This window comes from Pecten maximus, chromosome 9 (genome assembly GCF_902652985.1).
Source record: "Pecten maximus chromosome 9, xPecMax1.1, whole genome shotgun sequence".
In the NCBI taxonomy this organism is placed as follows: domain Eukaryota; kingdom Metazoa; phylum Mollusca; class Bivalvia; order Pectinida; family Pectinidae; genus Pecten; species Pecten maximus.
Genome location: NC_047023.1, coordinates 29,186,681 through 29,200,085, shown reverse-complemented (window position 1 = coordinate 29,200,085; position 13,405 = coordinate 29,186,681). Strand labels below are relative to the sequence as shown.

General features: G+C 34.5%; 1 protein-coding gene across 3 annotated transcripts in view; it reads left to right on the top strand.

Moving 5' to 3' along the window:
* LOC117334716 (lachesin-like) overlaps positions 1-13,405 on the top strand; it is a 165,423-nt gene extending 152,018 nt beyond the window's left edge. For 2 of the 3 annotated variants that reach the window (XM_033894506.1, XM_033894504.1), the window contains 3 exons: positions 258-287; positions 7,938-7,943; positions 10,057-13,405. In XM_033894506.1, the coding sequence (XP_033750397.1) occupies positions 258-287; positions 7,938-7,943; positions 10,057-10,172 (152 nt within the window). In that variant the 3' untranslated portion in view covers positions 10,173-13,405. The remainder of the gene's footprint in view (positions 1-257; positions 288-7,937; positions 7,944-10,056) is intronic. The other variant, XM_033894505.1, reaches the window with a different exon arrangement.

The window sequence follows — 13,405 nt, the reverse complement described above, 5'->3', positions numbered from 1 at the left end:
TGTTGGAATGCACAGCTGAGTTAACTATGAGAGATCATAATGACAACACGTCTACTTCTGTAGAACGTCCGACCCAGTACTATTTCTCTCTAGAACTATACAATAACAATTTCTATACAAAGTGAAATTTGTATTTTTAATACGTAATGCAAATTAATTTTCAATGTGTATACCGATGTGAAATTGATACTTAGATTACATATTGCGATTTATTGTTTAGACAATTATTAGTGATATTTGCACAATTTATTTTTCAGAAGGGACGTCACGTAAAAACGTCAAAAGAGGTGAGTTTAATTATGCTTAAGATTGTTTATGATAATTACGCATTCACGGTATTTATGTGTATTTGCTGATGTTAAGAATGATTTCATATCCAGCTTATACTTGTATGTACATGTATATGTACGGCAACTCATCACTTTGGTTGGGGAGACTTCTTGTAAAAATATATCGCATTGAAAATAAAAGTATTTTGGTGGACTAACATTGCATCGGAATCTAAATTTTACCAAATTAGCGCCATGCTTAATTGTCGCACAAACAATATTGTCTTCGATGATTTAGAGTAATGTTTTAAACACGTAAAGTGCTACTTTCGATAATAGCTAAAACGTTACGCATTAAGTATGTCATTATAGGTCATTATTTCTTTGAAGCGTTAGCACCCTTAAGTATATTAAGTATATTATATTTTATTTCCTTTAAAATGAAAAACAATCTATATAGTCGATAGGAATCTTTAAGACTAAAACACAAGTGTCATACATTTGTACAAAAGTTTATCCACGAGAGCGCTCGTGACACAGAAGTCACGTAGGCTGTTGGATGGAGCCACCAAAGTTAAGCTTTCGGCGTTTAATAAGACCTTTTCATTGACATGGCTCTACAACTTTCTTGCCTCTGCTGAGAGGGGACATGATGCCGTCACTTTTATTGAAAAAATAAGAAACAAGGAAATGAAAACTGTTCATGCTGGGGAAGTGTAATTGATTCGATCTTGTATATAGGCAATTCCCCAAAGTATTAATAACTAGATCCAGACTGCTGCTGGCTGACTGATTACGATTCCTGTACAAAGGGGGCTGACCGCCATGGGGAAGGGACCATGCGAAGACTGGTAGCTTCAGATAAACTTACCGCTTCCAAGAAATCTATTCAATAATGCAGTGTAAAATCAATTATTCTCTCAAAATGTATATATATATATACATGCTGTCATCATGTGTTCTGTGTTTGGGCCACCAGACGTTGTCAAATACGGCTACACATCTAGCGTCTAACTCTCCGTGTTACATCTGTGCTGTAAAAAAAATCCCTCTTTCGTTGGTTAACTAAATGTCACGTGGAGCAGAATAGCCAGACATTCGAGCCGGACATTAGAAGCTTTTTGGTATTTGTTTTGTTTGAGATAAGGTAATAGAGCAGCCTTGAAGGACACACTAGAGTGCTGCTTGTCTTGTTATATATTGATACATGCATTCTTGCTATACAATAATACACCATATGTCTTTCTGAGACACCCTGGTATGATACGCGCTCGCTATATAGTAAGTCACTATCTGTAGATATGTGACAGAGGTTCATACCATATCGTAATACACTATGTGTCTGTCTGATACACCTTAGTATGATACGCGCTCGCTATATAGTAAGTCACTATCTGTAGATATGTGACAGAGGTTCATACCATATCGTAATACACTATGTGTCTGTCTGATACACCTTAGTATGATACGCGCTCGCTATATAGTAAGTCACTATCTGTAGATATGTGACAGAGGTTCATACCATATCGTAATACACTATGTGTCTGTCTGATACACCTAAGTATGATACGCGCTCGCTATACAGTAAGTCACTATCTGTAGATATGTGACAGAGGTTCATACCATATCGTAATACACTATGTGTCTGTCTGATACACCTAAGTATGATACGCGCTCGCTATACAGTAAGTCACTATCTGTAGATATGTGACAGAGGTTCATACCATATAGTAATACACTATGTGTCTGTCTGATACACCTTAGTATGATACGCGCTCGCTATATAGTAAGTCACTATCTGTAGATATGTGACTGAGGTTCATACCATATCGTAATACACCATATATCTTTCTGATACACCCTAGTATAATATAGCGCTCGCTATATAGTAAGTCACTATCTGTAGATATGTGACAGAGGTTCATACCATATCGTAATACACCATGTGTCTGTCTGATACACCCTAGTATAATATAGCGCTCGCTATATAGTAAGTCACTATCTGTAGATATGTGACTGAGCTTCATGCCGTATCGTAATACACTATGTGTCTGTCTGATACACCCTAGTACGATATAGCGCTCGCTATATAGTAAGTCACTATCTGTAGATATGTGACAGAGGTTCATACCATATCGTAATACACTATGTGTCTGTCTGATACACCTTAGTATGATACGCGCTCGCTATATAGTAAGTCACTATCTGTAGATATGTGACTGAGGTTCATGCCGTATCGTAATACACTATGTGTCTGTCTGATACACCCTAGTATGATATAGCGCTCGCTATATAGTAAGTCACTATCTGTATATATGTGACTGAGGTTCATGCCGTATCGTAATACACTATGTGTCTGTCTGATACACCCTAGTATGATATAGCGCTCGCTATATAGTAAGTCACTATCTGTAGATATGTGACTGAGGTTCATGCCGTATCGTAATACACTATGTGTCTGTCTGATACACCCTAGTATGATATAGCGCTCGCTATATAGTAAGTCACTATCTGTAGATATGTGACAGAGGTTCATGCCATATCGTAATACACCATGTGTCTGTCTGACACCCTAATACGATACGGTGCTCGCTATATAATAAGTTACTATCTGAGGATTTATGATACAGGTTCCTGCTACATCGTAATGCACCATATGTCTGTCTGAGACAAACTTGTAAGATGTATGGTACTTGTTAATACGCTTATATTTTATGTCTGGAAAACACGTTAATATAGTGTGCTGCCTGCTAGTATAATCTTTGTATCTATTTGAGACACATCCCTTCCCTCGAGAGCGAGATATATTTAGTATAAAACCAATACCACTCCGGTAGCCCTGGGAGACACACGTGTATGGTGCAAGGTTTCTGCTTCGACACCCACTGCAGACAGTTGAAATGTCAAAAGCCACACTTGACTTATCCCGGAAAATTCCAAATACCACAAGTTACTACTGATGATTCTTCATCACTTACACCAGTTTCTTATCATACAATCGGAGTATTCTTACATGTTACCGTTTTTGGTATTTTTTGTTTTTATTGTTTTGTTTTATAATTGTTCAAAAAAAAAAAAAAAAAAACTTTCTATTGACTTCTAAATGTATTTGTCATTCTAACTGCAGCAGTGAATTGCTTACGTGATTTTTATGGTTTCATTAAAGCAAAGGCCAAACACAAGGATTGCCAAACGATGGTTTTCTGACGTTTAATATCTTACACGTACGGAAGGGCAATGGAGTAGTAATAGAAATAGTTAGATGTAAGTAATTGATATGATAATATGGAAAACGGAGAAATTTGTTTCCTTATGATGTACAGCAAAACATTCCTTATATAATTTTGCTTCATAACTCAAACCATTCGTTTCAAAAAATAAGTATTTTTAATTTCTACTCAAGTCAGTCTCAATGAAACTACCAAATTTAATCTGTTTCCTACTTCAATTCATCATCCCATTAAATCGACCAAAACAATATTTTGTCCTTTATTAACGGCGAGCATCATTAGCCAATTTCATTAAAATGTATTCATAATATTGAAGATTCCATTAACATTTTTCATCCGATACTTTACAGTATATGTCAATGACATGTAACAAGTCACACGAGCTTTGGTTGCGAGGTACAATTGTAGGTCGGACAAATCCCATCTGTAACATGACATTTTTGAAGGTTTATTAACCAGAAAAGTAGTCAAGATAACATTATCTTAATTGGAAATGAATGGATCCCGTGTGACAACCTGAAAAATCAGACAGTACGTAGCGATAAATTCGCCGGGGAAAAGTATCAGTAATTAGCACAAATATAGCGCAATACTATATAATTTCTGTCAGGAATTCCAAGTGAAAATACACTTGGCATTAACATACAAGTTCTGGAAATGGCGTCCCTTATCACCTCATGAGACAAAAATATTTTAATCGAAAAGACATAACTCTTTACCAGTGCTGTCAGTACGATGTGAGATATGGATACATAGTGGGCCTAGCTCCTCCCGGTACCGCTGTCATTAGTGTCAAGTGCTAAGACTTTTACATTGTTCTTCCATTTACATGAACTCCAATATTTCCTTTTCCCATTTTATCAGGAGAACTGGGAATCAATTTGTCTGTTGAAACATTAACGATGATTCGGGTTTGCACAGTGACAGTTACTTTCCGTTGAATCGCTCTGTGGAAACTCATTGTAATGATTCAAGTGGGGGATATGCATCATCATGCTGCTCAAACCAAGTCAAGGATTTAAGTATCTTTCTAATGAGCTTCGTGGTCGTTTTTTATTGGAGTAATGCATATCCTTGATATAAACATTTAAGAAATTACCCACTGGTTAATAGTACAGATTTGTAGTACTTAATCACACGGCTGATACTGTCAGGGATTGTATAAAGGCCCACAATATATCATCACTTTTCACAACAAATTTAGAGTTGGATACAGTAGGGTCTAAATGAATTAAACTGCATCATACCATTGTTCGTCCTTCTAGTACTCATGTGTGATGCTAAGGGTCAAAAGTGACTATTGGAGGCGACAAGCAACACAAGTGAATTATTAGAACTTTTTAATGAATTAAGCGCTAGATAAGGTTAATACCGAAACACGAACATAGAACTGTACATGTTTAGTTTCGTCTTTCCAAGATTTGTCACTGGTGCTTGGGGTCAAAATATAGAATAAAGAAGAAGAAGGGGGGGGGGGGGGGGGGGGGGGGGGGGGGGAGGTTGTCGAGTCGATTCAATTGTTAAACTATAAAAGGAGAATGAAATTAATTAATCTAATTAATTCCAAAACGTGTGCTACATGTAACGCTTCGATTTACAAAACGATGCCATAGCTCAGTCATTAGAACATCAAACTTAGTTGAAGATCCAATGTGTGCGGTTTAAGAAGTTTGTGTTTCTCTGGAAGTTGAAATTACGTACCCTGTTTTAAAATAAGTTTAGATGTTTTCAAGGGGATAATACTAAGAAACAAATAACAAACATGACTCATGGTTTCTTCGCCAATACCCCGGTTTTCAATTTGAGAGCATGACATAATTCAAACTATATTCACAACGAGGGTATCGAGGGTATCGAGGATAAACCATGACAAGCCTCACTCACTGAATAATGATCTTACGTTCGTTTCGTTCATATTTTGCCTTCATTTCATAGACTTGTAATTAGAATAATGGTGTTTTCATTGTTCTATATTTCCGCAGACGTTGATGTTAAAATAATCTTATAAAAAGAGTATTTAGTTATATATATTGCGTATCCCCTATAGCTTCCAAGGACAGATATCGCGTCAAAATACATAAAGCTGATGAAGTCGCGATGTTTGTATTGCTTACAAATGTGTTCGCAGCCATTCAGAAAAGTGGCGTACATTTTAGACATATCATCAATCGCTCACAGCTTGTATATAAAGAGAGGTTTATTTGTTCATTGAAAGCAGATGAGTGTGAAGTACGGGAACACACAACAAATCATGCAACACTTAATCCAAACGATGTCACGTAAAATGTTTTTCTCTGCGGGGAATTTAGCTCATTAACGCTCGTACATAACAAGTTCTACTATAGACGTGCCTACTCTCCAACATAGATTTTTTTACAAAAATAACTTATTCACTAAAACTTCGAAAATCTGTTGAACACTCTTCTGTTTTTGTAGAATCAATTTAAGTTCACACAAGCAAAACATCAACACTAAATGCGTCTGTTTAGCTGTTTGTATCGAAAATAACTATAAAGATCATTCGGGAATATATGTCGCTTTCGTCTTGAAATATCAGAAAATCGACAAGGATATATATATATGTCCTTTCAATTATTTATTTAGGATCTCGTGTGTGTCCGGATTTTCTTCTTGATCAACAGGCATTTTTAAGGTATTTTGAGTAATATGTGGAAATGTAAATGAGGACCTGACCATAATGATTGTCCTCCGACTGGATAACGGTAAATTATGTCACATTTATTTGACAATGAATAGCAATAACTAAACTTTGACAATTACAAAGAATACCGACACATAAAACTATAATTCCAACAAATCGATATTTAAAAATGAGCAAAATATGAACAAAAACATCTAGTTTTGCATCGATACCCTTAAAAACATGTGTTCCAGAGGGGAAAGCGTCCTCAGTTTCGCCGACGACACATGTAAACCCATGCAGAATCAGTGAAAGAAAGAATATGCTTGCATTTACTCTCTGCATGTCGTTAGAAGCGACTAATCGTGCGGTCCTGCTCCTGACCGCCAACCCCAATCCAACAAGGCCCGCTGTATCCAACTGCATGTTTATCGCAAAAAGCGACTAAACCGGAGCCTCTAAAGACTCCATGCCTTCTATTAAGGAGACATTACAGAGACCAAATAGATCATCGGTCTCCATTGCAACAGTTAGGATCTTCAATCTTTCCCTCTTTCCTCACTACTATATCATTCTGTGCTTCGTTTCTTACCCTCGGTGTCTCTTTGACACCCGTCCTCATAAGACACTGGTTGTTATAAGGTTGTGAAACCCTTAAAATTAAACCAAACAAACGACGCCTCTCATACAAATCTAGATCAAATCGGGGTTATGTTTCTTTTCCAAACTGAGACCTAGAGAGCAACTGAAGCGCTTGGTACACCAACAATCATATAACACGTTTAACTTCATGTCGCACAAAAAATAAGAGATTTTCCAAATGAGATGATGATGTGGACAACAAACCTTTCCTATGGTCTTCATCAACTTGCATCTTCAAACTTGTGTTTTTGATTTCTCGGTCAGTAGTGGACATCTCTTAGGGAAGTCGTGGGAACAAGCCATTGAATATCGTAGGTAGGGGAAACAGGAATGATACTATCTAGAAAAAACATTGGGAAATTGAAATCAGCATCATCATACAGATTACTTACTGATTGCTGTTGTAAGAAAATCGAAATTAGGTATAAGCAGATCGCATCTCAGGGACATACCATGTATAACAATGAATTATAAAATCCAGTTTACTTCCTACTACAAGCTCACTAATTATTATCGAAATATAACAATGCGCACACTTTCCCTTTGCTATCTATTTGTAACCGTAGACTTGTTTGAGGTGACATTGGTTAAAACAGGAACCTGTCAAAGTGATGATTTGCTATACATTCTTATGTTCATTGTATTTTAGCCTTTTCAGCCACACCAACTATAATACATATAAGGAGGATGTTTCGTAATTAAAACATATTTCACGAGTGTGTCTATATATTCCCGAATGCATTACAGGATTGAATGATGGCAACACATATTACATTAATAACATGTTTGAAATCTACTTAGCATAACTAAAGAAATATTACGGTTTTTACATGGACATTTTCCAAAAGTCTGTATAAAAAAGTAATGATACACATAGCGGTCATCCTTCACTCATTTTGTACAACCTATTGATACGCGACAAAATTTAGTTCGCTTTGTCGGGGTTTTTAAAAGGTATAACCACATTCTATTTTGATATAATTAGTTTCATATATGTATCAATAATATTCCTATCTGGCCAAACGCATCATATGATGCTTCAAACGTATTTTTTTTAAATTATTATTTCACTGGTGAAAATTTAGTAAAGTAGAACTAGCATGTGTTGGTCGTGACTTGTACTGATTAACACGTTTATCTTTTAATGCCCGCCAGTTTCCGGTATGAACCTGAACTTACTCTCACCTTTCGCATGCCTTGTGATGGTTTTTCTGGTTATAGTGGGGTGTATTGTTGGACTTTCCATACACACTGTCATCTGTTTCTACATTTCTATTGACAGAATATTTTCTTTCTTCTTTGCATGACGTTTTCAATCGCAATATCAAAATCGTGAGCTTTGCATGACTTATTCTTCCAGACATTACAATGAAGACGATAGTTGTATACATAAACATCCGTTTGTCTTTCGTGGTGATAACAATACATTTATATTATCATACAACTGGCCTTTTCTGTTATGTAACCTTTTATCAACAATACAATATTTTCCTCGACTGAGTTGATTCAACTAACGAGAAAGGTGTCATAAATAAGATGACGCCTCTGCAGGAAAAAAATGTGTAAACTCAGAAGCAAAAGTCGCCTGTCCTATTCATGACACAGAGCAGAGCAGAGCGTTTTACATGTAACTAAGAATGTGATAAATAAAGTCTTAAACTTCTGGCATGGTCATGTGGTAGTATTACATAATTTCAGTTGCCACTAGCTTAACAACTCGTCATATATCAAATTATTGAACTCGTGCGAAAACTTTGTTGATACTAAATTAAGATTTAATACTGATAAGATTAACAAAAACAAAAACAAAACAAAACAAAAAGCGGGACTTTGTATTTATCGTGAATAAACATTTAGTTTTATTTGTATACCGTTAATTAACGTAGCATTTAATGAGACAATTTGAACAAACGTTTATATTCTTCATACAGACAATCAATACTGAATCACTCACTGCTGTGCCATACATCAATTATTCTGGCTATAACGTTTTATTGATAAACCACGCGAAATAGATATATCTTCTATTATCTATACTATTTTAGAATAAAACAAAACTTACTGAACAATATCTGATTGAATGACCAGAAAAGTGTCACTTACTAAGGCTAAAATACAGTATTATATAAACAACGTTATATTTTTATATATATATGGCATTATCAAATAACACTATAAAGTTAAAATTAAACATCCCGTTTCAACTGCATCTCACAATATTTGAAACAACCACGAGAAAAGATGGAGACGTCCAGGAATAAATATCTATCTGAAAATAAATGGGTTTGATCTGCTAGTGATAATATTGCCATAAACAAATTTATATTGAATATGAGTTGATATAACGTCTAGACTAGCTTTAATATGCCACCATATTTACGATCCCTCACACTAATCAAATAACGCTAAAAGTAAACGCATTTCGATTTCCAGATTATTCTTAGAATTTGCGCATGTAATGATATGTTTTGGTAGCATGCTCTGCCTCTCTCTGTATTGTAGGTATGACCTTTCTTCCTCAAATAACTGTGTCTTTTTTGTGTGCAGTTGATGTATAGCATACTTTCTCTCTGTATCTGTGATCTTTCATACCCATATAAAGTGTATCTTGCTATCCATCAAGCAATGTGTGTACGACTTTCCCTGTTCATTTACATTTTACATGTGTAAAAGTCTCACGATATAATTCACGAGGTATTAGATTCCTTTCCAGAGCACGTGATTTCCACATTTAAAAAATGAAATATTTCATAATTATGGACATGTAAACCATTATGCTAATGTGCGTATTACATATAGTGTATATATTAAGCAAGCAATCAATACAAGTGTTTGTAAACGCATGCTGATCAGGTGGTTGAATACATTAACGAAGTGTTTAATTTAAATACTGGGAAACCTATCTAACCAAGAGCACATTAAACTCCTCTTTATGCAACGCAATTCTGAAATGAACATCTTATTTGAAAAAAATCTTATACTCATAAAGTGAGACTTCACAGATTACACTCTACCATGTCTCCTCAACGTTTGCATTACTGGTAATATTTCTTTCGGTTTAAACATACTTATCGGTATTTAACGAAAGAGACATTCTGAGTGATATATGCTTTAGTCTAATTTAAATGGTTGTTTCCAGGTTATTCTATCGATTCTTAATATATATATAGCATCACATAAATAATATATTATACCTGTGCACCTATTGAACTGCTGATTACCTGACTAGGCGCTGATTGACAGGTGATGACAGGTGTCTGCTGATGTGTTGCAGGTACGTCCAATGGTGGAAAAAATCACTGCTGTTTAACATTCTCCAGCCATTTTGCAGGAATATTAGCCGTTTCATTGACTATTAATTATCTGATACAGCAGCTCGCGAAGACGTGACAAACCCTTTATGGATAAACACAGGAAGCTCACCCACACGTGTTTCAATTACGTCCATACAATATGCAAGGGAGCAGCAAGTAATGAAAGATTAATTTCCCCTGTGTTAATTGGTTAATTCTGTTAATAAGATAATAATACAATATGTATATTAAAATCAATTGTTTATAATTTGCTAGTAATTGGACTTCAATGACTCAACTTGATTTTTTTTAAATATCTTTTTCAATTTTTCATTGTTTGCTGTTTTATGTTGATGTATCACATTACTGGCCAGTTGTTCGACATTTACTCTATACATATATGTGATAACCAAGTCGTCATATTTCGGAATGGTAAAGTCAATAAGGTAAAATATATTTGTATTAATTAACAATGGCATAGGTCAATATCTTCTCGTATTCGAAATCCAATTGTTCTGCTCTCGATAAACTTCTCTTTTCTTCAGAAAATAGAAGTATGTCGAAATCGAACATTAGGGCGCCATACCAACAACTCATTAAACATTTATCTGATACTTGTGATACGTATCAACTTCTACACAGAGTTGTTGTTCCTTTCGCATTTTATGGATTAGGATGTAAGGAACGATAATTCTCAATAGAAGCTGGATACGTATATCAAGAACGAAACCCTTGGATTACAGAGATGCTTTGATCTAATACTTAACCTTTAGCTTAAGTAATAAAATGAAAAATAATAAGTTCATTTCTGTATAGACATATTGCTATATAATGTATTGAACATATGATAAACATGATTATATGTAGTTCACTAATAGTTAAGTTATCATTACTTTAGTAGCCAATTATGATATTTTATATGAAATGTACAGTCTACAATGCAGTATGGGTTCATTGTTTGTAAGGTTTATGTGATACATGCCTTTATGTCGTACGATTGATTCCGTGGTGAATATGAGCTATTTGTATGGACGTGCGTGAGGATGTCGGTATGCACTAACTATGTATAGGTTGTATAGTAGGTATATGTATGTAGATATACATTTACATCAACGTTTACGTCAGGTGTAAATGCAAACATCTCTAAGCGATTTATATCAACATTTTAGAGCTGACAGACTCTGAAACGAAGTCAGATTAACTCTTCTATATCACATACAAAGTACGATGTATATAGCATACAAGCAAAATAAACCTCCTTTCAAGTGTGAGTGTGTGTTTTTATTATATTTTTTTCTCTCTTTTTTTCCGTCTCCTGGTGTATCGGTACTTAACGTAGACAAACCAATACATAAACGACAACATGCACGGTAAATGAACAATGGCATTCGGCATATTTTCTATTTTATCTTCAGTATGTTTTAGCTATTTAAGTACAGTATTTATCCATTGACAATATTGTATTGTTGATTCTTTAGCACACGTGCAAAAACATCTATATAGAGCCATTGTGTTGATATTGGTTTACGATTAACATTAATATGCATTTTGTACTGAAGAAGTAGAGTTTTGTTTGAAACATTGTGCCGGATGTTTCTTGTTTTCTATGTTCTTCCTTACTTGTTTTGTTTCTTTTTCTTTCATTGTTTCTTTCCTTATATTTTTTCATCTTTATTGATATTTTATTTTCTAATTAAAAAAAACCATCCACGTTAAACTTAATCTTTGATATCAACATGTAAAACCCCACTTTGCGCCACACGATCTTCATAAGATATTGTTTTAATAATGTTAGTAAAAATGCCCTCATCATGTCGGCTTCTACTTACATACTTTAAACGATATTAATTCCACAATATATATGCAATATTTGTCTACCTTGCATTCTTTTAAAAATTGACTGAGAGCTGTCGTAGTATATATATAAATATTGCATTGACCATGTTATTAGAAAACGACATGTTAATAAAAGAACTCTTTGCGTTTAAAAGCCTGAATATTTCAGTCTTCAAACATCTTTGTTATTCGCCTTAGTATATCATAGTATGGTAAAGTTTAGACAAATATTTCATACTTTCATACATATGTCATTTGGACGAATATGAAGTTTGTATTCATAATGAGTATTTTGTACAATATAATGATAATAGTGTACGTTTTGTGTTATATTCTGTATAGTAGGATGTGAAGGTAGCGACATATATAATGTTGTCTCTATTGACTAATGTGTTGGATGGATCACATGTTTATCATCAATCTTACTATGGTTAGTTACAACCCGAATGAATACCAAAACATATTTGTTTTTATTACATAACAATTCTTATGTCTTATAATAACAGTGAACACGATGATTAACCTCCTTCCATTAGCATGCGAAAACACTCATTAAATCCCATCGCACGTATAAATGCATCATGCGTGAGTGAACCATTTATAAGAATCACGTGATATGATCAGGTGCTCGGGAAGTGTATTAACTACCACGTGACAACCATCGTGAGATCACATGACATCGATGAAAACGCCCACATGATATCTGAATTATGACGAGAATGGTAGTTGGTTTGGTACCGAGACAGTTGTGTAGGATCTATATTACCAATTGCATGATTACATAACATGACAGTTAAGATATGTAACTTAAAGCTCATCTTATCTTTATCTCAAGAAATTTGCTCGAAACAATGGTTTTGTAGTGTCTGAATTATCTATCTTTTTCTTTTGTCGCAAATCATTGTTATGTTTAGTTGATATTTTTCTCAGTAGTTAAAGGTATCTTTGATTGCTTTTTTCCATGTCTTCCGATGAACATAATAAGTATCTGATTTGTCCGGAGGAAGGCAAAGCATTTTTTTATCGCCTCTCATTTGTTGTTTAAAAATAAAATACATAAATTTGCAATGTAAGATGAATTGCTTATATCAATACTCATATTAATATCTTTCATGCTTATTACAGCATTCATATGCAGAGATTATATAAGTTTGTATGCATTTGTTTACTTTTCAAAACCAAAAAAGTAAAAGCTAATCATACCTGTTCTGTCAAGTTCATGCTGATCATGGATCTGTTCATGCACGGCCTGGCTAGTCTAGATTGTCTGTGTAAATTCATTCTTTGTGCGTATGTGTGATGGGATTGGAAGGAAATATACCTCAATATAATTGTACATGTTCGATACGCAAATATATTTTCTTATATGATGAGAGAAACGCATTATTGTAATTAGTTTAACTGTCAGTCAATATCTAAAAATTGTTGTGACTGAAATATTAATTTTTATCAAATATGTATATAAAATGTAAAATGATTTGTACGATTGAATCA